The 24,993-nt window shown below is 41.8% G+C and overlaps 1 protein-coding gene across 1 annotated transcript; it reads right to left on the reverse strand.

The window, feature by feature from the left end:
* Nucleotides 1-340: 340 nt before the first annotated feature.
* On the reverse strand, nucleotides 341-24,982 carry rem2 (RAS (RAD and GEM)-like GTP binding 2; the record flags this gene model as incomplete). Its single annotated transcript, XM_079220340.1, has 5 exons — nucleotides 24,842-24,982; nucleotides 20,706-21,042; nucleotides 18,952-19,025; nucleotides 8,216-8,393; nucleotides 341-669 (listed from the first exon to the last, which is right to left on the reverse strand). Exons 1-5 carry the CDS (start codon nucleotides 24,851-24,853, stop codon nucleotides 341-343), a joined length of 930 nt encoding a protein of 309 aa, XP_079076466.1. The 5' UTR covers nucleotides 24,854-24,982.
* Nucleotides 24,983-24,993: the final 11 nt, after the last annotated feature.

Here is a 24,993-nt window from a genome sequence, read left to right on the forward strand (position 1 = left end):
TTTCACTGATGGGGGGAACACAAAGGTTTGGGGCTGCGATCCTGTCTGATTTCGGCTCTGTTTATTCAACTTTTTCTCCCACTTTCTCGCCACCTTCTCCTTGCCCGACCTTTACCCGCCACTGCTAAGTTTCCGTCCATCCGCCCCTCTTTTTTTCCCCACTCATATGAGTCTCCTCCATCTCCTTCTTTGTCGCTACAGCTAGTCATCTGCAAATCCCTACCATCTTCCGAATTACCCTCTTCTCCCTCGCCCTCTTTTACACCTCCTCCCCATGTCCTCCATGTAAGTATGTGAGTGTGTCTCTTTGCCTGTATGTATGCATGTCTGTGTGTTCGTATCACAGTGCACTGAGGTCGTGGCAGGAGCGGGATTTCTGGCGGAGGATCTTGCTGCCCCGGTGGCGGCTCATCTCCCTGTAGCGGCCCCGATCCCGATCCCGGTCTCGACCGTACGAGCGCGGTACCAATCCCGACAGGAAGCGCTTGGCCCGGCTGGTCAGGCTCTCCCTGCGGCCCGCCCCGGGCTCGCCGTCAGTCCAGCCGGCGCCCACGCAGTCGCCCCTTGCCGTCCGAACTGCGGCCTCCAACAGCTCGTTGGTACCATGGTCCAGGGAGGCGGAGAGCTCCATGTAGAGGCAGTCGAACATCATGCTGCTGGACTGGGCCTCTGGTGAGAGACGGAGAGGAAGATGTTGGTAAGGCGCACGTTTTACATAATTGATGCTTCATACACTGACTGCTGCAAATGGCAATTAGAGGCAGGCATTTCAAGATATTAGATCATGAAACCAGCAGCTGCTGTGTGATGTGGCTCACCACAAGATAGTACCTCTCTCATCGGTAGCTCACTCAGCGATGTATAAGAGACTCTATTAGACTCTAAAGTGTTAATTTGAAACTCCTTCTGCATCAAATTGAGACAAATGGAGCCAATTTACAGCATCTCACTTTGTGGGGAAGGGGCACTCTCTGTGTCGTGGGCTTTTGAAAGAGAAATAGTCATAAAAACGAAAAATAGTTTTTGGGGGTAGTTTAATAAGCATTTTTTTCAAACTATATGCTTACTATAATTTGCACACTGTATGATTGGTATCACGTAAGATGGGCATGAAAGTCAATTCTTGACCCTGTAAATAGTAGTTTGTAGGGCTGGGGAACCGTATTGGATACCTTTTTAAGGTATCAACTGAATCAATCCAGTAACAAGTAGTATCCAAACCCTTCCAGTCAAACGGTACATTCAATCGATCCTTTTTATTGATCCCAGATCCAGGATTTAATGTTACACGTGATTGATCCACTGCTACAACCCGTATTGCATGCCTGCGCAGGTTTGTGAACTCTGGGGTGGCGATTATAACAGCTAACAGCGCTAACTGTTAACCATGGGTTGGGAGCATGGGTTATCAACAGCAATTAACTAGCCAGTGGGACACACACGGTACCGCTATCACTTTAAGAATACTGGCATCGTACTTTAAAAAAAAACACAATCCTCAGCCATCATAGACAAAATAATCATATCTTAAGGTCCACTTGGTAGCTTACCCCCCCCCCCCTCACGGACATTTCAAACCATGTCGTAAACAGTCTGCAGTCTAGAGACAAACAGGCATGTGATCGAGCGACCTCCATCCACTGAAAAGGACTGTGAGATACAGTTGAAAACGAGAAGCTCGTAAATAAACCATGAATTTGGATTGTTTTTGTCAATTTCAAGGTTAAGAAATTCCCTAGTTACTGAGCTTGCATGTAACAAGATCCACCTCTGTGAAAACCAAGCGAACTGCGTCCACTAATGAAGAAAAGGTGATATAGTTAAAAGCTTTGTATAAAGAAATAACCATATAAGTTTAAATCCGGATGTAAAAATGTTTCACAAATATGCTAATTAATCAAGAGGAGGTTTGTTTTTCAATTGATTTTCATCTAGATCTAGATCTAAATGTGCAGTTCATACAAAAATGTAATGTAATAAAAAAAAAAGGAAAGTCTCAAAGCAAGAAATGGTTCAACCTAGAACCGGCAGCAGAGATACAAAATGCTGTAAATGGTTACATTTTTATCTACTTTTCAAATCTCTTTGCTGGCGCTCAAATGTAAAAAGAAAAACAACAACGTTTTTTTTATCTCAATGTGACTCTGTATAAAGGAAGGTGACTAAATGTGCTGTTGACACGGCTCAGTATCTCATCAAAAAAACTCCTGTTTGTCCCTGGTCAAACACGCCCGGATGATAAGGAAAGCTGACAGATACAGATCATTCCGCAGCATATGGGCTCCACTGTCAGCTCCAATAACATATTTTTTTTCCACTGTATTTCTGATTTTTTTTTATTGCCTCTGCTCTCCTCTACCAGAGCCAGGCTACGAGTGCTCTTGAGCAGCTGTGTCCAGAAAAAAAGGCTTTTAAGGTTTATTACATCTCTTCAAAATAACTGTATTAAACTCAAAATGACTGCAGGAAGATGTCCCCGCCACCGACACATTTTATGTTTCACCCAAAAATATGCTAGAAACACCGAGGTTATAAAACAACAACATATTCTGGTGGAGAATATTTACACAAGGGCCTTTTTTTTCAAGAGCTTTCACTCGCATGATCCTCATCAGTCAATAGTTTGCTCAGTTGTCATGGCGATATATCTGTCAAAGTGGGACCAAGCACACTCCAGCAACAGAAGAAAAAAGTAAGCAGTTCAAGCTGTATACCTGAAGACGATTTACTAAAAACGCATGCCCCATAGTGAAACCCTTGTTAGTTTTCTGAACTATAGCAAAAGCAATGTGACATTTAAACGGCATGAACATTTACTTAATGTGACAGGTTTGCACAGGTACTACACAAATAACGAGAACTGGATTTGATCTGAGTGTAATAATCCAGCCTGCACAGCAGCTGTCGACCCAGAGCAATGTCACCTAATAGAGGGTGAGGTAAAACGGAGGAAAAAGACAAATCCCAAACCAGGTCAACAGGGCTTATCCTAATACCTACGACAGATGATTGAATTGAACTAGATCTTTATAACTTGTTAAAAGAATGTTTGGGAAATTAAATTGGGAACGAGAGAGAAAAACTAAGGGAAGAGAGGAACGATGAGGAGAGCAAAGAAGAGGAAACACGAGAACAACAAAATACAGCAGAGGGGAGATTAAAAAAGGAGAGGAGACGTGAGGACACGAGGAAAGGAAACATGGATGGCAGAAGAGGGGAGAAGAAATGGGTGGACAAGAGGGGGCTAAATGAGCGGAAAAGAATGGAAATGAGGAGAGGGAGCCAAAGGAAAGTACAGGTTAGGAAACAAGAGGAGAAGAGAGGAAATGAGGAGGAGAAAGAAGTGTAAACAGCAAGTGTAGAGAAGAGAGGAAAGGGGGAGAGTAAATGAGGACATTTCCCCTCTAGTGGGCTAATAAAGTTCAGTTCCACTGAAGAAAGGAAACAAGAGGAAACGAGGTGAGGAGAGGAGGCGAGGACAACTAGGAGGAAACATGTGAGTCACAAAGACAGTCGAAGGAGACAGTGAAAGGGGAGGACAGGCAAGATGGCAGATGAACAAGCAGAAGGAGGAGAGGAGAGAGACAGAGAGAAACAGACTGGCAGAGGAAAGAGAGTGAGACAGAAAGAATGTCGACTCAGCAAACGGAGCCAGAGTGCATATTAATCAAAGCCCCGAGGAGCAGGGCCACACCGTGACCATATTGAGCAAATGAACAAATGATAAGTACGGTGCCAGTGTGACACTGTGTGTATTAAGGCTGGAGAGAGATATGGAGCAGCGAGGGTAGTTGAGAGATAGCAGAATAAAAGTGTCAATATATGCCATAAATAGTCTTATTTAGTATGTTAGTTAGCCGGGCAGGCGGCAGGCTCGCATATCAGAAAGAGGACATGTGACCTGTCCAGAGGACATACGAATATCCTTGTCAGGCGCCCTAGGAGCAGGGATGGAGCATTTCCATATCGCTGACCACATCGCTGCCTCTGGGTTTTTATTTATTTATATATTTTTTAGAAAGAGAGAATATGCTGAGTATAGGCATCCTTTCATTACTCATTCTTCGCCTCCCTCCATCCTTACTTCCCTCCTTCTTCCACTCGTGTCATTTAAGAATACCCCAAAGCCGCGACCGAACGTGAGTCGACAGCGATGTGCAGGCATCGATGCACACAAATCTTTACACTTGCTGCCTCTGTTTAACTTGCACAGCAAAGCAAACAAGAATTGACCCCCGGGCTGTGGTTTTCTACACGTCCAGCCCCCCCACCCCCCACACACACACACACACAGTGTCTTCTACACTAAATAGAAGACAGTTATGGCCTACAGTAGATTTCTTTTTTTTTCCCTGTCACAGCTGCTGATTATGTTACCATTGTTTTATTGAATGTAGTTTGATTATCAACCAACAGCCGTAAACAGCATTATTAATAACATTAACAACCTAAACTTATTGTAGTTTCGGCAAATCACATTAAAGCTGCTTTAAAGAATTTTTTTTACCATGTGTCACTTCGTGAAGTGTCAGTCATGTGGTATTCTTTTGGATAACGTGTTAGCGAACTGCCACACATCCCATTTGAATCAGGTTTCTGGCTCTTTCCTTTAGCCTTCACCAATATATTATCAGGGACTTCAGCTTTCTAGACGACTTCACAGCCCCTTATTTACTTTAAAGCTCTGCTGTTTCGTGATGCCGGTACTTTTCTGTGGTTTAACATGGGGGTTTATTGAGGGTAGTGGGTCTCACTCATACAGCCTGGTGGGGGAAACCAAAAGAAAGAACGTCAAGTAAATTTTAAACAAAGAGCTAAAAGTGAAAGGGATTTGGGGTTGTCAGTGGTTGACTTCCAATCTTTTTCGCATTACAAGGGGTCATCTGACTCAGTGGTAACATAAAAAAAAGCTTTAACGCCAAAAGACTCAAGTGAAGGCTAACAGTAAGTTGCCATCTGGATGGATTCTTCTTGTGAGGAGTCATACACTAATGTATCTGGAAGTGGAGTTCACCTCAAGTCACTTGCATTTTTTTTATTACAGATGAGACGATATATAAAAAGCCTCTCGGGTCCAGCAGCAGGGGTTGAGGGAGGAAGTTAGAGAATTCTGAACAGGCAAGGAAAGATGATGCTTATTGATGGTACAGCCTTTGTGAAAAGAATATCCTCAGTCTGAAGGTCTAGAAACTCAAAGTGTTATTTTTCTTTCTCAAGGACAGAAAAACAAGCCCCACTCTCAAAACACATACACAAACACACACACACACACACACACACACACACACACACACACACACACACACACTCTGTGTGCATGTAAGCGGCGGTGCACGTATGGCGAGTACAAACATACATAAAGATAGCAAGAGCAGCGGCATCCTGTAAGAGGGAGATAATCCCAGCAGAGATGTACCGTGTGCCAAGCACCAAAGGAACACAGATGGAGCCCCTCCAGAGGATTAGATAGGGAGGGATAGGGTAACATCTAGAATAGTTGTCTTTATATTTCATTATGTGACAGTAGTTTTTTTTTTGTAGAAACAGAATGTAAAACGCGAGTACACACAAATTGCAGAGATGACAACACATTTTGAGTTTTTATACCATACTGTACACTGTGAGTGCAAGTTCAAATCAAGGTCAAACTGTGCGGTCGGCATTTCCTCCCACTTTGCATTTGAAACATTAATGAAATTCAGGTAATAGGGTGAGCTGCCGGTGCTACAAAATAAATTACTCAAAGCCCAGCAAAAGGTCCAACCTGCCTGGAGTCTGATCTCTGTTCAGCGGATTTTCAGGCATCACTAACTGCAATCGTGTTTCTTCTTCAGTAAATTTGTTTTGCCAAGACCATTCTTCAGTGTTGCACGCCAAAATATATGAAGGTCTGTAGAGCTTGCTGCTCAACACAATGATATTTAACAGCGCTTAGATTCACAGGATTTCATCAATTTGCATTCAAAACAACACTTATAAATGGCTATAAAAATGATTCATCCGCGAGGACTTTTCCATGTTTTCTTTTCTTTTCTTACATTAAATCACAGTGGAGGATTTTAGGATTTCTTGACAATGATCGACCGAAAAATACTAATGATAATGATAATAATGTACCGAAATGTAATACAAACATGCAACACAAAATAATCAACTGTATTCATCATTCATCCCTGTTAAAAAAGGGCAGCAGTTACAGCATCTACTAATTGTTGATCATATTGTATCCAGAGTAGTCACCCTGGCAATATTTTCATTATTTTGTTTCTACCCAGCTTTGTCTTTAAGACGTTGTCACCTGAAAATCTAGTTTAAATTTAAAATATCATGTAATTACCTCACACACTTGGATTACAAGTCATTTAATTTATTATGGCAACTGGGTGATTTGGGTCTGTCATAATAACCCAACATGCAGACATTTGCAGCATCATTTTCAAAAAGCCTCCAGGTTACACCCTGTGTGATTCAATGTGGTAAAAGAGCATAACAATAAGAGCATAACAATAAAGAGATTCTTTATTTCCACCACTTTAAAACAGCAATAGATGATATAATTGTCTTCCCACAAGGAGTTAAGCAACTGAACATTTATCCCTGGCTTTTTTTAAACAGCGAATACATGTATTTTGCTTATCAAAGATAGATACCCCCATGAGTCCTTTGAATGGAGACTGATGTCATGATATAAAAATACCAGGGCAAGGAGACAGATGAGTCAAGGCAGAGAGAAGAGGATAAAAAGGAATGAATTGTACACGACCCACAACCATCGATTTCCAGGAGATATTATGTCTGCATGTGCCTAACTACATATGTGTACACATAGCCACTGTAATTACAAGATATTTTCCATTTTCTATTTTCATTTGGAGAGCTGCTTGAAAAGGCAGTGAAAAGAAGCGAATGAGAAGTTTAATTTCAAATCTCTCTTGTGCTTTTCCTCTCTTGCATCATTTACCCAGCTGTGTTCACCAGTGCAGCTAAGCGCTGGCTAACCTCCCAGCGCGCCACAGTTAGCTTTGCTTTGTACATATGGGATACGGTTTATAATGATAATAGTGGCAGCTTTACTTTTAAACAGTGGGTCATTTGTGTGAGACAGAGGTAGACAAAAAGGAGATTCTCATTTGTAGCTGTCAACCGTGGATTTTATCAGCTGAAATATTAAAAACAGTTATTCGCCGATTCGCTGTAGCTAGAGGAGAATGGAGGAGAATGGAGCTGAAACAAGAGGTTTCAAAAACCACAGATAAAGTCCCATTATAAGATGAGAGGAATGCAGGGCAAGAACAATTCAGTTATGTACATGTTTCTAAAATGAAATGCTTTCTGAAATGTTGTTTTACATTTTTAAATACAACCCTTATTGTAATTGAAATGAGAGAAGAACATCTATTTATTATTAGAGTATTTATCATTTATACAGTTAAATTTGAAAACTGACAATAAATATTGTGAGATATTATTCAATTGAACTTTCTTTATTGTATTTGACAGTCAGATGTTGACTACATACAGACTATAATACAACTGCTACGCTACTTTAAGAATTATGGCACTAAATCATAGCGCAAGTTAGACATTATTGTGATGTTCCGGACCTTTGCGTGAGGAAATGATCTCTTATTGGACCTCGTTGAACATTGATTCAATACCCATGAAAAACTATGACTTTTTTATAATTTCTTTCAAATATATAATATTACTTTTTCTTTCTCTCTTTTTTTTTCTTTATGGCATTTAATAATCTAGAATTTCTTCTGACTTTCTTATGCCACACTATACTGTTACATTTTTTATGACATACTTTAAACTATATGACCTTTTCAGAACTTTTCATGGTATACTACCCTATATTATTTTAAATGGTCTTTTATTGGCATACTATATTGTGCGATTTAATATAATATCATACATAGTGTATGATATTATACTTTTTTTATGACATACTCTTCAAGTTTTTTTTTTACTGAATATCAGTATCAGCACTGCAGTTCAGCTTTTTACACTATGATGGCAAAGCTGTGCAATTATTCTCTCGTTTAGATTCGGGTCAAACCTATGGCCTCTCTCACCACTAGGAGGAGTCCATAGCTTGACAAATCTGCCATACCCACATATGGCTGCTCAGCTATGATTGGACAATCGCTTGTTTGTGTTCGGCAAATGGACAGTTGCATTCTTGTGTGACGTACTTGCACACTTCACTTACCTTCTGCGCTGATTTCACGGGAACGGACAAGGTCGCTCTTGTTGCCCACCAGGATGATTGGTGTGTGTGGCTGGGACTCCCTGAGGAGGAGGCGGAGCTGGGCGGTGCGGTGGAAACTCCGCCTGTCAGTCACTGAGAAGACCAGGATACACACATCACACTGTAGAGTGGAGAAGTCCTGTGGACACAATAGCTCACATGAATAAAACACCTCGATGGAGTAGATTAGCACTGCATACATAAAGGAGAGGTCCGATGACAGCTAAACAGGTGTGAGACGTCAGGTTATGCGAGACCCTTTCCATGACATCGACGACTAGCAATTTATCCTTGAAACAACATGTTTAAACTCAGAATTATCCTTATGTCTTTATTTTGTTTTTCTGCTGGAGCTGAAAGGACACCAGTGCCAATGCCAGGAAGGCTGCACTAAATCATTTATCACTGTCCCATAGTAGGATGCAGAGGATTCTTTGCTAAAATTTGACTGTACGCAAGACATGCTTCACTTTGAATCTCCTGTTAGTTTCACCATAAGAACATCCCATCGAGGCTTCTGGTCACAGAGGCTCAATTATCCCGAGTGCTCTTGCAGCAGCAGCTTTGCACAGCCTAGTCCGGGTCCTTCTTTGTCCTCTCTCGCGTTCTATCTCTGATTCTATCAGCCACTTTGGGCTGAAGGTGGTTTACAGGTGTAAAATAGGTCATGGCAAGGTTCTCATGAACCATCCCAACTAAAGTCATCATATCAAGGGAGCATTCAATGGCCAAATTCCTCCCACTCAATCATTTGTTGACCTTTATGCTATTTATCAAGCAAAGGTCTGCTAATTTGGTAAGTGATATGAGACTCACAGACTTTGCCATATGGTTCAGGGTTTAGTCAAATTAATACCCTGTGGTTGTGAAATGTAGAGTGAAATGCAATCCCATTTAGGATTTAAGTCTGAACCCTGTGGTCATGAGGATTAGGTATGCACCATTTATGTCTAACGTCATTTTAGCTTTTTAAATGATTCACCGTCTTTGTTCAGAAGAACATCAACCTTTTACTTTGTGGTTGTTCATATCGCCCTTAAATACCCTTTTTTTAAAAACATAAAACAAGACCCACCAACAATTATCCACCAATTGTACAGTTCCCTATGGATCCGTGGAGCGTTTCAGCACCTATCAGCTCATTGTTTGTTCCAGTCTTACTGCTCTTATCAACCCTGTAGCAGGTGGCTATTTACTGCAAAAAACTACCTGCCCAGCATCAAACAGCAGAGCAGACAGACAATGTTAGTGACTAGCTGGCTAATGTAGTCAATCATTTACCTGCTGAACAGCCAGGATGTCTTTCTGGAGTTGAAGGAGACCAAAAATGAGGTAAAAATATATACATTCTTACTGAATATTGAACCAACATCTACCAGGTCGCAAGAACCATGACTCCAAATAAATGCTGTATGTATAAATAGGCAGATACAGGCTACATGTTGTGATTACAGCATATTCCAGACGCCCAAAATATATCACTACTGCTTTACAATTTCTTTAAAGTCACTCCAAAGTTAGATACAGAACTATTTTTCCACTCTGGTTGACAACATCACATTTCTATCTGCTTGATCCAGAATCCAGAGTCTCAGTCTCTACTCTGTCTGCAACGCTGCATCTAATGGAAAACATTACAAGTCTTGCACTAACGTTGTTTCTTTACCTATTCTCAAACATGACAGTTTTGACTTTTGGATGCCTTGGCATCCTCGCTATATTTTACGTTTTACGCTATCTATATAGGGTTCTTGTAGTGAAGCCAGACTGTGACTGTAGACTGCAACAAAGTATTTCTGTTCACTGTTTATAGGGATATACCAGGAAATAAAGTTCATATTACAGTCTTGAGCTCAGAAGTTATTTTTTTAACTCAACTCTAAACATGCCCAGAGGGTTTGTAGAATTCTATTTGAGGTTTTAATCCCTTACTTTCCAATTGTGTTATTTCTGAACACTGCAAATCTCTGACCTATAGAACTGCAAACACAATCAACTTGTATTTAAACTGGAAATAGGCCTCTGAAGCTGGTGACTAAATCAATATGAAAACATGTTATTCCCTCTAGGCAACCCAATCTGCCCGCTAGCTTTGTTGCCTGTGTGTGTGTGTGTGTGTGTGTGTGTGTGTGTGTGTGTGTGTGTGTGTGTGTGTGTGTGTGTGTGTGTGCGCGCTCGCGCTCACGTGCGCATGTGTGTGTGCAAGTGCTCCGATGCCCTTGCCCTACATCCACAGCCCCGAAGGAAAATCCCTGCCCTCCAGGGAGATTCAGACGCCTGAAAAATTCACATGGTCTCAAGTGGCCAAGTAGTATCGGATCAGACCCCGGAGCAGGAAACTCATGGGGAGAGCCTTGGCACTCTGTCTGTTTGACGTAGCTCAGGAAAAGACAGGGAGCGGAGAAAGGGGGAGGGCACGGAGCCATTGGCGTGGAAGGCAGCTCCGCCACCTGTCACTGTCTGATTTAGGGATGAGGGGGAGGGGGAAAGAGAGAGGGAGAGAGAGGGAGAGAGAGAGGGAGAGGGAGAGAGAAAGAGAGAGAGAGAGAGGAGAGGGAGAGGGAGAGAGAGGGAGAGAGAGAGAGAAAGAGAGAGAGAGGAGAGAGAGAGAGAGGAGAGAGAGTAGAGAGAGAGAGGAGAGAGAGAGAGGAGAGAGAGAGAGAGCGCTCTTAGTGAATATAGGAGTACGAACAGAGAGTGGACATCGACAAAGAGTGTGATGGAGCACTTCAGGAGAGAAAAACTGTGACCAAGTAAATACACCTCTCTATCAAACGGAGGCAGAGCAACTCAGGACAGTGCCAACTCTCCCCTCAAGCTCCCTCTTTTTCTTTCTCTTGATTAAGCAGCTCTTCACAGAGAGCAGGCCATCTGTCAATACCTACTCCCCTACACGTGCACACACATATTCACATGGACTACCACAGAAAAAAGCCAAGCCCATAGAATAATATTCAAATCATATGCAAATACAAACACATCAGTGAGCATTCAGCAAAATATAATTTTAATCAACTTACCGGTAATAACAAATAACTCATCAGGCTGCCATTTCTCCTGAAATACGTCTGTGCTTTGTAACAGACGTATTTCACGTATGGCAAGGCGGTGAGTGTAAAAGACGATTGGCATCGTCTTTTACACTCACCGCCTTGCCACACTGCCTGGACAAAAGTATGTGGACACATATTCGGTCAACATACAGTATGTCGGCATACTTTTAGTCTGTCGCTGTTCATGGTTTGGTCCAGGCCCCTTCTAATTCAGGGAACTTAATCTTAAAGGCCCTGGGAAGCTATATTCTCAAGCATCTTCCTACTATGAGCAACGGGATCGTACATAAACACAAGATTTTCAGCCAACACAGTTTTTGGTTGTTTACTTGAGAGCTTTCTGTCTGTGATGCTTTGCCTTGTGCTCTTATCACTAGTTTGAAAGGGGGCGGGACCTGAATGAAAAAAGGTGATGTCCCGCATTTCCATAAACCAATCAGGATTTCGCAATATCTGAATCAAAGTGTGATGACAGTTGAAGCCTGGCTTGCCGTTTACCAGCCATGTCAGTTAAATTTAATCAAACCACACACACACAGTATTGATGAAGCAGACAGTTTTGCTTGTCAAACAATTGAATAATGATACTTTATGTTTGGTATTTTTTGGGAACAAACTTTAAATTTGATTGTTACCCAATTGGCAGTACATTTCTGATGTCTTTGTACAAATCCTGAAGCTTTGAAACCATGTTTTCCGGGGGGCTTTAATGCAAGAGCATACAATGATTTTTCTAAACAACAGATTGCTTCCAGATTGAGGTTTTCCAAATGTTGAGGCTGAGCTCCTCATGCTTAGATAATGACGCTGCCGAAAGTTGACAATATTTATATTCAACGCTACAATGCTGGCCCTATATTGAAATTATGAATAAATAATGGTGGGTGATTGTTGCTTTGGGTTACATGCTGTAGTGTCTCTGCCAAATGCCTCTTTCACATAATGTATGACTGCATATTAACATAAAGCTTACTGATTGCTTTAGTTCCATCAAACTTACCACTAGTACTGAATTTTTGTTGCCATAAACACATAACGTAAACTAGAATCAAGGACCCCTTGATTTTGGTCAATAAAGAACTGCAACAATACTGAGCAGGATAATGACATTACTCTTTATAAATAACCTCAAACATATATTTGCCACTTTTGTACTGCAATTTATGTTAATTATCTTCCGAAAGATATACATATATTTTTTTTTTACTATGCTTTTATCGGCGGATAATATACCCTGCAGATACATTGGTAGAGCGCTTCCTTCCACTATGCTGTAGCTTCTCATTCTGTTGAACACAGCCCACCAGGGCAATCATTCAGGCCTTCAAACGCTACGATGAACAGACAGACAGGCCTATCTGTTCCACCACTTAAAAAAAAAAGGCTCACAAACCAAGCTTTCTAAGAAGTCATTTTTCCACAGCTTCCTGTTTCTGGCACAGATGTCGATAAGAAAAGCACATCCAATAAAACCGAAAGCATGGCTTCCAACCTCGTTCTTATCAGTGCAACATCCAGACATATTTTTCTTTTTGAAAAGGAGATTCATCATGGTTTTTACAGTGACAAGCTGCATCTGAGCTTTGTGTTCTCAAAGCTATCAGCGGAGTTGTGGTCGAAAAGAACAGCCTTTATCGGAACACTAAACTCGGATTTTCATATGTTTCGCAAGTATTTCACAGAGACAATACACATTATACACACGTACATTAACATGCACTAAAAAACATACTCGAACCATTGTGCTCCAGCCAGACACTACATCAGTAACCATTAACAGTGAGGAAAATGAATCACTTATCAGGCATCATTTGCATAACACGCTGTGGCTCTGCAAGCACTCTAACTATTATTTCTCTCAGTTGTGAAACAAGACGGAAAACACGGCCCCAGTTTGGCCACATTTGGAGAGCGAGTGCGTGAGCATATGGGTGTGTTCATCCCTCATTATACAACATGGCCCCCACCGCCTGCAACGCAGAACCCAAACCTTTGCAGTCTATTGGCTCCCAAGCAATTTGCTTTGCAGAACAAAGATACATGAGCAAAGCACCTTAAGGTGCTTAACATGAAAACAAAAGGTCAAACACATCCCCACCTGCTTGCACAAGCAGCCACAGAGTGCGCACACATGCACAGACAAATACAGAGACACTAATGCGACCATTTCGCGTGATCAAAAGCAAACGCCTGCTTTGTGCACATCTGCTTCTTTGCCTTGTGTTCCATCTGTCTGACTTGCCTGTCAGGGCAAAATGAAAGATCAATAAAGATGCAGGGGTGATGAATGAAGGAAGAGATGGCAGAAGCAAGAGGAGGAGATGGAAGAGCACCTTATCTCAGATCGCTAAGTCAAAATCTGATAATAGGATGATGAATCTTACTGCAGATGGAATGCTGAGTTAGTGGGTTTGTTATTCTTTCTCTCACTTACTTTCTTCTGCATAGAAACAACGCTTCCCTAAGGGAATTTATTACAGAGGCCATCTGGCCTGCACTGGCTAGGCCACACACACACAAACACACACGCACACAAATACACACATGCACATGCATAAGCACTGCGTAAGCCGAGCACAAATGACCACATCACCAAATGCAGCTTACATCATAGCACAGACATGGGGAAACATTCGAAGACTGTTGCATAATCCGCCCACCGCACCCCACACAGACACACACAGGAGGGTGGTGTAGGGAGTGTCCCTACATGACCCAGATTCAGGCTTTAATATGAGCATGTGGAGCCTGCAGCCTGCTAAAGTGGTCATTAGCAAATTCCAGAATCCCTATTCTGTAGTTGACCTCTGACCCCACCCTTCTGAAGATTTCATTCCAGGATACAAGTATTGCATTATGTTGTTTATGTTTTGTTTATGTTTACTGTACTACTTAAAAAAAAAACGCCCCAAAACACTTAACCCTAAATTGCTCACGTAGCTGCGCCTATGGTTTATATTCCTGATGTGGCACCTTGCATGGTCGCTACTCTCATCAGTGTGTGAATGGGTGAATGATATCATGTAGTGTTAAAGCGCTTTGAGTGATCGGAAGACTAGAAAAGTGCTATACAAGTACTGGTCCATTTAACAAAATCCTTATAAACCCCCTATTAGTAACTGTAAAGTCACAAAACGGCCGGAGTTTTTTTTTTTTCTTTTTCCGGCGCACATTTATGAGTCCTGAGTCCTCCCTGGTCTGCCCACATTTCTAAAACCTCGCTATACAGCACAAGCGGAAGCTGCTGAACATTTCGGTACCCAGCATGACCAAATCGGCCAATGTTTGTACGTTTTCCATTTTTTACTGAACGACACCGTTTTTTGACTGAAACTCCTTCCTAACATGCTAATGCTTTGTTTTATTGTGATTTTATTTTTATTGTGTAGGTAAGGCTTTTGTTAAGGCCCTGAACCATACAGTTTAAAAAACTCGGGGACCGCTCAAGGAGGCATTTTCGGGGAATCTGGCTCATATCATGCTGGATGTTCATAGTTATGATCAAAATATGGTATAAAAGTGTTTTTTTTTATATACATTTCTTTCGCAAAGAAAATCTGAAAGTATTAGAACTCATTTGGGGTTCCTACAACTACTGGAACACGGGGGAAAAGAGGTGCAGACCCCCATTTGGGGCTGTCGAGCTTAAGGGCAACAGAGATAGGGCCCAAGTGCAGGCTGAGGAGGCAGCATGATGAATTCAGTGATGTGTTAATGGAAATAGCTTACAGGTAGGCAGGCAGACAGGTAGGGGAGCCTGGTACACTGATCCAGGTAAACGTTACGATAACAGACAGACGAACGAAAAACCACGAAACAAGAAACAGCAACTGTAGGAAGAGCTGACGAGGGGTGAAAGAAAATTGGCTGGTTAAATATGTGGAAAACTGATGAGGGACGTAGGAACAGGTGGATCAGGTGGGCTGGGGGAACTGCAGGTAACTGCAGGGCTGATGAGAGCCACCGTGGAAAAAGCTAAGTAGACGGGTGGGGCAGCCATGCAACGGGGGAAAGGAGAGAGGGCACCTGGTGGATGGATGGAAAAGGACAGTGAAGGGTCCTGGGGATGAGGGGATGTGGCTGTGGAGGAGGGACAGAAAGACAAGACTGTGACAGAAATGCTTTAGCATTAGCTACTATGCTAGACAGTTAGCTTACTGATATAAATTTCATCTCATGCTAATGTTTGTTAGCAATAACTCAAGTCAATATTAGTATATTCAAAGTTAAAGTGGCTACTTCAGAAATACCATCAGGGGCATTGAAATAAAAAATGAAGCATGTGTAGCAAGCTTTCTAGCCAAGAAACTAGCTAGCTAGCTGACGGGGTCGCTGTAGCATCACATCATATTTCAGTAATGGTATGTTTATAACTACAGTAGACATACAGTGATGCATTCAGAGCTCAGGCCCTTCTTCTGATTTTTTTATTGGATTATTGATAAAATGATGAACGAGCTGAAATGTCAGTTAAAATGTGTCTATCGATCATGTCTTTTCTGTCAAGACAATCAAACCTTTCCGTGAGTTTCTCAGCTTGTGCCGTCCACTTGATTTAGAATGCTCCATTAAAAAAAATTAATAGGATTTTGATATTTATCCCTTAAATACAATGCAGCCTGAAGCTTTTCCATTTCTGTGTTTTGGTTCACAGTATTCCACACAAACAAATTGAGCAGTGACTCCCAACAGAGGCTAAAACAAACAAGACTGTTAAGGTATAATAGCGTATGTGGATTAGGATAAGAAAGGAGAAACTGTAAATGGTCCAGAACGACTCTCATGAGGCTACAGAACAGCAAAACAGGAAGGAGGAAACTGTCCTGGGAAGGACCCCGCCAGCGCCAAAATCTGTCTCTGTTCCAAGAACTGGATGGTGGAACAATGTTTTTCTTCCCCTCGTAATTGAGAAAAAGAATGTGGTCAAGCAGCAATTATCTTCTTCCAAATTACATCCTGCTTTACCATAATAAACAATTTTGTCCTCAGGGGGCAGCAGCAAATTCTCCTCACTACACGTTAATATACACGCACATATACATCACTAGTGTACATTTTTTACAGGCCTCAGGCTGCACCTTTTGGTTGCCTTTAATAAATGTTTTTATTTCAAGCTATCAAATAATAATGGGAACTCCTGGACTGGCTCGAGCTTAGTATAACTGCTGACACGCGCTCAGGCGGCAGAAAAAAGAGGATCTGGATCTCAGTGACCTCCATATCCCACTTGGGTCCCCAACATACAAAAGTCAGCTGTTTAAGAGATACATTACACAACCAACGTCAGTCTAAAGGCGAACGGCAGCCTGGGCCGGGTAGGTCAAGGCCAAGTGTGCCAGTGTTTCTATTTTGGGCCAACGGATGACTTATTTAAACCATCCAACCCCACGTGATGTCGACAACACTCACAACGTCCCAGCGTCTGGCTGAGCAGACTCTCAGCCTTCTGTGCGCGTGTATGCTGGTATGTTTCACACACTTGACCATGCCGATGCGGCCTGTGCACATACGCACACACACGCGCACACACACGCGCACACACACACACACACACGCACGCACACACGCGCACGCGCATGCAAGCACATCTGTCAGCAGAGTGCATGTAGTGTATGTTTCTGCACTCATGTTAAACTTTACCAGCGGTTTGTTGTGCGCTGCTCTCGTTGGGCAGATTACAGCACCAGCTAGACCTTCATGTGTCAATCAGCTGGGAGTCAAGCCAAGAGAGCACTTGAAGGAACAATCACAGAGTGTGAATGTAACGGTTTTTGCAAGGCAAACAATGAGGCGCTGTCCGGGCTGGCCAGTGAACATAAGAAGCTCCACAGCCAACAGCGTTGGATGCTGACTGCTCTAGCATGGTCTTATGTGCGAGTGAGTGATTGAGTCAGTCCTCTATGTGCGTAGTGTGTGTGTGTGTGTGTGTGTGTGTGTGTGTGTGTGTGTGTGTGTGTCTCTGCATGTTTCTATGGTAACTTGGGTGTAGGTTGTGGTGCCCCATGGAGAACACTTGCAGCCCAGCATCATTGGACTGGCGGTTAATGCTGTACCAGTTTGAGGCCACGGCGCGTGAGAGGTAGCTGGACGACATCCGACTGCACAACTCACTCGGTGTGTGCAAGTTTCTCTGTCCGTACGTGGATATATGTGACTTTTATCAATGAGCATCGCCACAAAAAAATTAAAAGCACAGAAGCATGAGCATGAATTGGCGGATGATTTGGGAGGCAGTCCAGTCCTCTCTGCCTCCCCCCTTACTGCTGACGGCTCTGGAGTTATTCCAAGCTTCCCGCTGGCCTGGGTCTGTTGCTTCAGCCTTAATGCTCTGCCTCGTATTAACACGCACAGAATAACACATGTAATTAACTCGAGAGTTATCCACAACAGAAAAGAGCCAGTGGAGAGAGGCGAGCAAGCACCACATAAAAAACAACAACAACAAAGAGAGTGAATGGTAGGTATTAATTGCCGCATGGACAATGTCGTCGGAGTGTAGGAGCATTTTGACAAGATGCTGTTGTTCTCTGCCGGCCACAACTCAATTTTTTCCGGCTCAGAAGAACATCGCCACAGGGTCGTATTAACTTACTCGCACTGTTCCGCTCAGTGGATGGAGCAATTTGAGCCATCACCCAAAATGTTAACTGAAGATCTCCAATTGAAACAAGCAAGGTTAACGTGAGAGCGATTTCCACTTTTTTTCCGAACGAGAGAACTTAAAAAAGAAAGAAAAGAAGTTTGAGTACAGTGGGCACAGCTGCTCCTGCAGGATTCCCCGCAAAGTGTAGCACACAGACACACACATAAAAACCACAGAAGACAACACACACTCTTTACAACACACTCTCTTTACACTCCAATACACATGTACATTTAAGTACTTTTATATACTCTTATTCCATTTGTATATTTAATTTAAAATTGCTACTGTACTGTTCTCTTACTGTGTTTACTACTGTTTTTACTACTGTTTATTAATTATCTTATTGTGGTGGCAGGAGCGTGGTTAGCGCAGCTGCAGAGGGGGAGGGGAGAAGCGACTCAGGGAACAGGTGCCGGGATGAGGTGTGATCAGTGTGATCAGCCTCAGCTGTGTGGAATTGTTTGTTTGTGTGTGCGGGGGGGGGGGGGGAACTGTGTCTCCCATATAAGCAGTGGCTGAGGAGGAGTGGGGACAGGTCGCAGAGACGGTGGAACGGCGGACAGTCGAGGGAACGACGACCAGCCATACCTGCACGTTTACTATCCGAAATAAAGCTGATTACAGACCTGCCAACTACAGTGTGCTGCCTTCTTTGTGCTGCCCGAGACTCGTGGGGTAACAGGGATCGTTACACTTATTTATATTACTTGATTGTTTTTACTATGTGTCTCTACTGTGCAAGGCTGCTGTAATCCTGCAATTTCCCCACTGCGGGACTAATAAAGGATTATCTTATCTTATGATTTGCCCATCACAGAAATCTAAGAAATGCTTTTTTTTTTCTCTTATTCTATTTCTTATGAACAAGCAACGAATGTCAAACCAGGAGAAGTTAATTGGTGGCTTTGAGAGAAGGTACGCCAAGCGCAAAAAGACAAAATTGTCCACGTTTAAGAAGACAGAGTGACTGAATGTGAAGCTGACAGTTAGTAGCTCACCTGTTTCCAGTTGTCAAAAATGATGAGTTTGCTGTCTTCGTCGTCGACTGTCACTGAGCACTCGTAGCCCTCACCTGCAAGCAAATAGCCATTTTACACACATGAGCACACAGTGTAAAGAAAAACACCACACTGCCAGGAAATAGTAGGGGTGTGATATATATAAATATATATGTATATATATATATATATATATATATATATATTTAAATTCTAAAATATGACATGAAAGTATGCATTGCTATATTAACAAAAGAGAAATGGCTTAACTTGAAAATGTTGGGTCTTGAAATATGTCCTTGATCTACTCGAGACACTTTGAAGCAATTTAAAGATGTTTAAATTGGGTTATGGGGCCATGTTTGGAAAGTCTTACTGCATAAATCTGCTCCTTACCTTTATGAGGACATTCATTTCTAGACATTTTTGTACTCCAATCTAAAGGATAAGTTGCCTCAAAATCATCTACAGTATCTTAAGAAACATCTGACAATAGTGTGGCTCGGTGACATGTTTTACGATATATCATGCTTTGACTACACAAACAATGATTGGATCAATTTGTCGTTGGTTGTGGCTTTTCATGGAATTGGTTGACAATAATAGCAACAATATAGATGTAGAAAATGCTTCCATTTGCTGCATTTTACTGGTAAATTGCAAAGAAAATCTCTTATTACAAAGAAGAAAAAAGGTAAAACCCTAAAAATGGTTGTTGACCATTTGAATGAATTGATGAATTCAGAGAAAATAAGCTACCTCTATTTGCACGGCAGCTTTTAAAATACGACCCAAAATAGCTTGAAATAGAGACAGCACAGCAAATCCTCTGGTTTTAATAAGGTCTTGCTGTAATTTACTGCTAATTACTTTGCGATGACACGTATTGACTGGTGAAGTGTTAACCCGCTTACAGGACTGCTAGAGCATCTGGTCAAAACTAGCAAAAATGTGTTAATTAAATAGGTGTTGATTAGTTTATTTTTAGTTGGTTTTTATTTATTATTTTACACCTTGAACATTTAGCTCATTGAATGATTTAGCACTTGGCTAATATTTGGAATGAAGAAGGGAGTGGAAACATAGTGTACAAACTTCTTTGATGGAAGTGCTTTTTATATCCATTTATGATGCATGACTCCGAGTGTACAACATGGGACGTAATGAATACTGTATGGTGTGAGTCAGGGGAAAGTGAGCTTCATGCATGAGGGCGAGCAGTCGTCTCTCAGTGACACTGACTCGTCAACGGGCTAGTTGAGGACCAGGGCTGATTATCCTCTGTGTTGCAGTGAGCTGTGTAACAGACAGACCTGGCGACCAACCGATAGCTAGCAGCTGGTTAGCTTAGCTTTCCATAAAGATTGTAAAAAAAAGGGGGGAAATCCTCTGGCAATTCTCTGCGACCAGTTGCCAGCACACAACCCCCATAGAGCATCTGTTTCCTGTTCAATTAGCTGTTCGTTGTTAATGAGTCGCAAGTTTAGAGGTGTTATGCAGACTGTATTATCTTTGGACAGAGCCAGTCTTGCTGTTCCCCCCTGGTTCCAGTCTTTATGCTAAGCTAAGCTACCTACCTGGAGGTAGGTAATCCCTACCTCCAGGTAATCCAAACCTTTGTCAAAGAAAGTGTACCCTTTTCCTCTCACACTTGGTGTCTGAATGAAGCTTTTCTAAAGTTAACCCTTAAGGCCGTTTGCCAGGTGCACACACACACAAAAATACACTCCACCAATTCCAATCCAAGTTTTTACCACAAGCTTGCGTCTCAGAGTCTATAGAGAGGGATCTGTCGGACTGCCCGGCCAGAGATAATGCTAGCGACGACTTGCCCACGCCAGTCTGTCCCAGTAGCACTATCTTCAGTGCCCCGCCATGGCTGTGGTAAGCCAACTGGGCAACTGCTGATTGGCTGCCGGACTCATCCCGAGTCACCCCTGTGTCGCTGATAGGCAACATGGCCGGCTCCTCGATGCCCGGGATCCAATCACAGTCCTCGGATACGGCCTCTTCCCTCCGCAGCTGGTGTTTGAGAGGTAGTGGTGTGCTCCCACGCCGGAGGGGGGGCGCCGTGGTGAGAAACATACTGTACTAGAATGACATTGAGATGGAAAACACAAAAGACAGATGCGTAAGTCTCAGACAGTTCTGACAAATAGTCCAAGAGGTGCACACAGGCTGCAGATTTGCATGTGCAATAAGGCCGTCTATTCTGGTAAATGTTATCACTGAAGAATGGGGGAAGGGTGTTTCCACTGCCTATATGTGTAAAGAGGAGGGAGGTGATAACGGCGGAGGTGAGTCAGATAAGTGGCAGTGTGAGAGGAAGATGCAGATGAAGATGCAGAGCTTGTCAAAGGGAACCTACGAGAGGAGGAGGAGGGTAACGGAGAGGGGGGCAGGATGAGCTGCTGAAAGTCCGACAGAAGATAAGAAGATGCTAAATGACAGCAGGTTTAAAAAGACACACACAGAGAGAGAGGGGAAGAGGGACGGAGGAGAAGAGGCTCTAGCTGTGTGTAACGTGTAAGTGCTGCCAGGTGACTCTACTATACTGTCTGTGTACATATAGTGACCACCGCATTAATTCAAACAGAAATGGGTCAGAAACCTAAAGTCTTGATCTCCATCCACAGTCATTTCAATTTAAATGTTTAATTAAAAAAGGGAAAGATGTCAGTGCTTTTCTCTGGAACAATGTGCATAATAGTGTGTGTTTGCAGCCACAGCAGGTCAACCATGGACAACCCTCATCAATATTAATACAGCAATTAATCTAGCTCCAGCGCCCCTGGGCTTCCACGGCCAAGCGTCTGCTTGTGGCAAAGCTAAGTACAGTATTGGCGCTTAATTATAGGGTATTGACACAATAACAGGATAATGCAAACCAATTCAGCACAACGACAGAGGGAAGTCTCGCAAATAACAATAACCTGAATGAGCACGTCTCTCTGACACGGTGTCAACATTAACTACAGATTATAAACGTCACAAAGTTAAGATTTATCTCAGGGCTGTTGACCGTATTGCATTGCATTTGATTTTTTAGAGTGGAGCTCCAGTTGTACCTAAAAAATTGATAACTTTTGTCTCCCGTAGCGAAATGTTATGAAAACTTTGTTTTCATGTACTGTACTTTTAACATAGCTTTCAATATACTTTAAATAGTAGTAGAATAAGTTTACGCCTGTACACCCACATCTGTGTAGTGCAGTACAAAATATAATAGTGAAGGAAAGTATAGTTTAGTTTGTATTGTATAGTGTGATAGTGTAGTATATAGTGTAGGATAATACAGTTTAGTATTATGTATTCAATGAAGTACTGTAGTTGTTTACAATTGTAGTGCAGCTTATATGTTGTATATAATGTAGGAATATAGTGTAATGCAGTGTAGTATTGTACTGTATAGTCTAGTGAAGTATAGTATAGTAGAATGTAGCGTAGACAATAGTGTTATGAGATGTCCTGCAATATAGTACGGTGTTGTGTAATGTATTGTTGGATAGTATAACACTGTATAGAATAGTAGGCAGTATAATGCAGTATAATATATGATCACATAGTAAAATATAGAATAGCATAGTGTAATATAGTATGACATAGTCTAGTATAGTATAGTGCTGTACAACATATAATACCATAGTAATGTACAGTATAATATAATATAAAATAGTATAGAAAAATATAGTATAGTACACTATTATATAGAACCGTACACCTCAGCACCTTCACTCCGCTCGGCTTCTGCCAATCGGCTTGTAGCTCCGTCACTGCGAGCTAAACACTCTACAAAGTCACGACTGTGCTGTCCTGGCTCCTCAATGGTCGAATGAGCTCCCCATTGACATCAGGACAGCAGAAAGTCTCTACATTTTCTGTCGCAAACTAAAAACATATCTTTTTCGACGACAACTTGAAGGAAAAGTAGCACCGTAGTAGCACTTTAGTAGTACTTAAATAGCACTTACTGATAGCACTTTGTAGTTTAACTTTATTGAAGATATTGTACTTTCTTGATTCTTGTTGTTCTGAGTTTGTACTCATGGTTGAATGTACTTACTGTAAGTCGCTTTGGATAAAAGCATCAGCTAAATTAAATGTAATGTAATAGTATAGTATAGTAGACAATAGTGGTATGTCTGTGACACTGCAATATAGTATGATGTAGTTTATTACCGTTTCGTATAGTCTAGTCTAATATCGTATAGTATAGTCTCGTCTAGTATAATCTAGTCTAGTCTAGTCTAGTATAATATAGTATAGTCTGGTATAGTATAATATAGTCTAAGTAGTATAGTCTAGAATAGTATAATATAGTCTAGTCTAGTATAATATAGTCTAGTCTAGAATAGTATAATATAGTCTAGTTTAATCTAGTCTAGACTAGTCTAGTATAATATATAAAAAATAGTCTAGGTAGTATAGTCTAGAATAGTTTAATATAGTCTAGTCTAGTATAATATTGTAACATATAGTCGAGTCTAGTATAATATAGTATTGTATAGTCTAGTCTAGTCTAGTATAATATAGTATAGTCTAGTCTAATATAGTATAGTATAATATAGTCTAGTCTAGTATAATATAGTCTAGTTTAGTATAATATAGTAATATATAGTCGAGTCTAGTATAGTATAGTATAGTCTAGTCTATTCTAATACAGTCTAATCTAGAATAGTATAATATAGTATAGTCTAGTATAATATAGTCTAGTCTAGTATAATATAGTAATATATAGTCGAGTCTAGTATAGTATAGTATAGTCTAGTCTAGTATAATATAGTATAGTCTAGTATAATATAGTAATACATAGTCGAGTCTGTCTAGTATAGTATAGTCTAGTCTAGTATAATATAGTATAATATAGTCTAGTCTAGTATAATATAGTAATTTATAGTTGAGTCTAGTATAGTATAGTCTAGTCTAGTATAATATAGTGTAGTCTAGTATAATATAGTCTAGTATAATATAGTAATATATAGTCGAGTCTAGTATAGTGTAGTATAGTATAGTCTAGTCTAGTCTAGTATAATATAGTATAGTTTAGTATAGTATAGTGCAGCACAGTATAATAATGCATGTGTCGCTCATGCAGCTGAGGTGTGCTACCTGTGACGTAATGTAATACGCCCATGCATCATTCACGCAGCCTCACTCGGGTTAATTGGACGAGCTAATCAATTAAGCATGGAGGGGGGCGGGGGGGAGGGGTTGAGCTCGCGTGTCCAAGGGTTAATATCCTCTTCCCTCGCCAAGCTGTCGAGCAAAACTGGGGCAAACAATAGTACACAATACAAAATGAATACTACAGGCAATGTTTTCATCCCTCCGTCGCTACAGCACAATTACGCTGTCTGCTGCTGCTCCAGCTGAAGCCTATAGTTATGTCTGCTGGAGTCCCGGTCCTCCAAAGCACGTTTAGTCTGTCGGCTCAGTGCAATTCACTCTGTGATCAAATGGTACAGACAGACGTATACAGATGGAGAGCATGCAGAGCGGAACACTACTACGAAGGTTACTATAAAGTCCCCATTGAGTCGCACACACACGGTGGAAGTATCCATAATAATGTCCATAAAAGCATATCGGAAATAAAGATGAAGAACAAAAACGGACACATACAGAGTTAGTGTGACGGGGATAAAGTGCCCTGGATAAAAACAAAATAATGATTAGATCTCGTGTTATTCTATAAGATACACATGTTGTTGCCTACCTGATGTGTGTGTGTGTGTGTGTGTGTGTGTGTGTGTGTGTGTGTGTGTGTGTGTGTGTGTGTGTGTGTGTGCGTGCGTGCGTGTGTGTGCGTGTGCGTGCGTGTAGCCTAGGCTATTGTGCAGAGCGCACGAGGTGGGGAAGGTGTGTGGGGAAGAAGCAGGCTTCGCCTTACCTGGTCCGCCATGGTTATCAATAAGTCTTCTCTTTATGGAACAAGTGGTGGAGTTGCAACCGCCTCGGCCGCCCGGTTCAGGTCATCTGCTCTGGGTGATGGGTGCGGACCGGCACCGCGTTCACAGCTGCGGTAACTGGCGGCGCGCAGAG

Source organism: Taurulus bubalis (genome assembly GCF_910589615.1).
Source record: "Taurulus bubalis genome assembly, chromosome: 1".
Lineage (NCBI taxonomy): Eukaryota > Metazoa > Chordata > Actinopteri > Perciformes > Cottidae > Taurulus > Taurulus bubalis.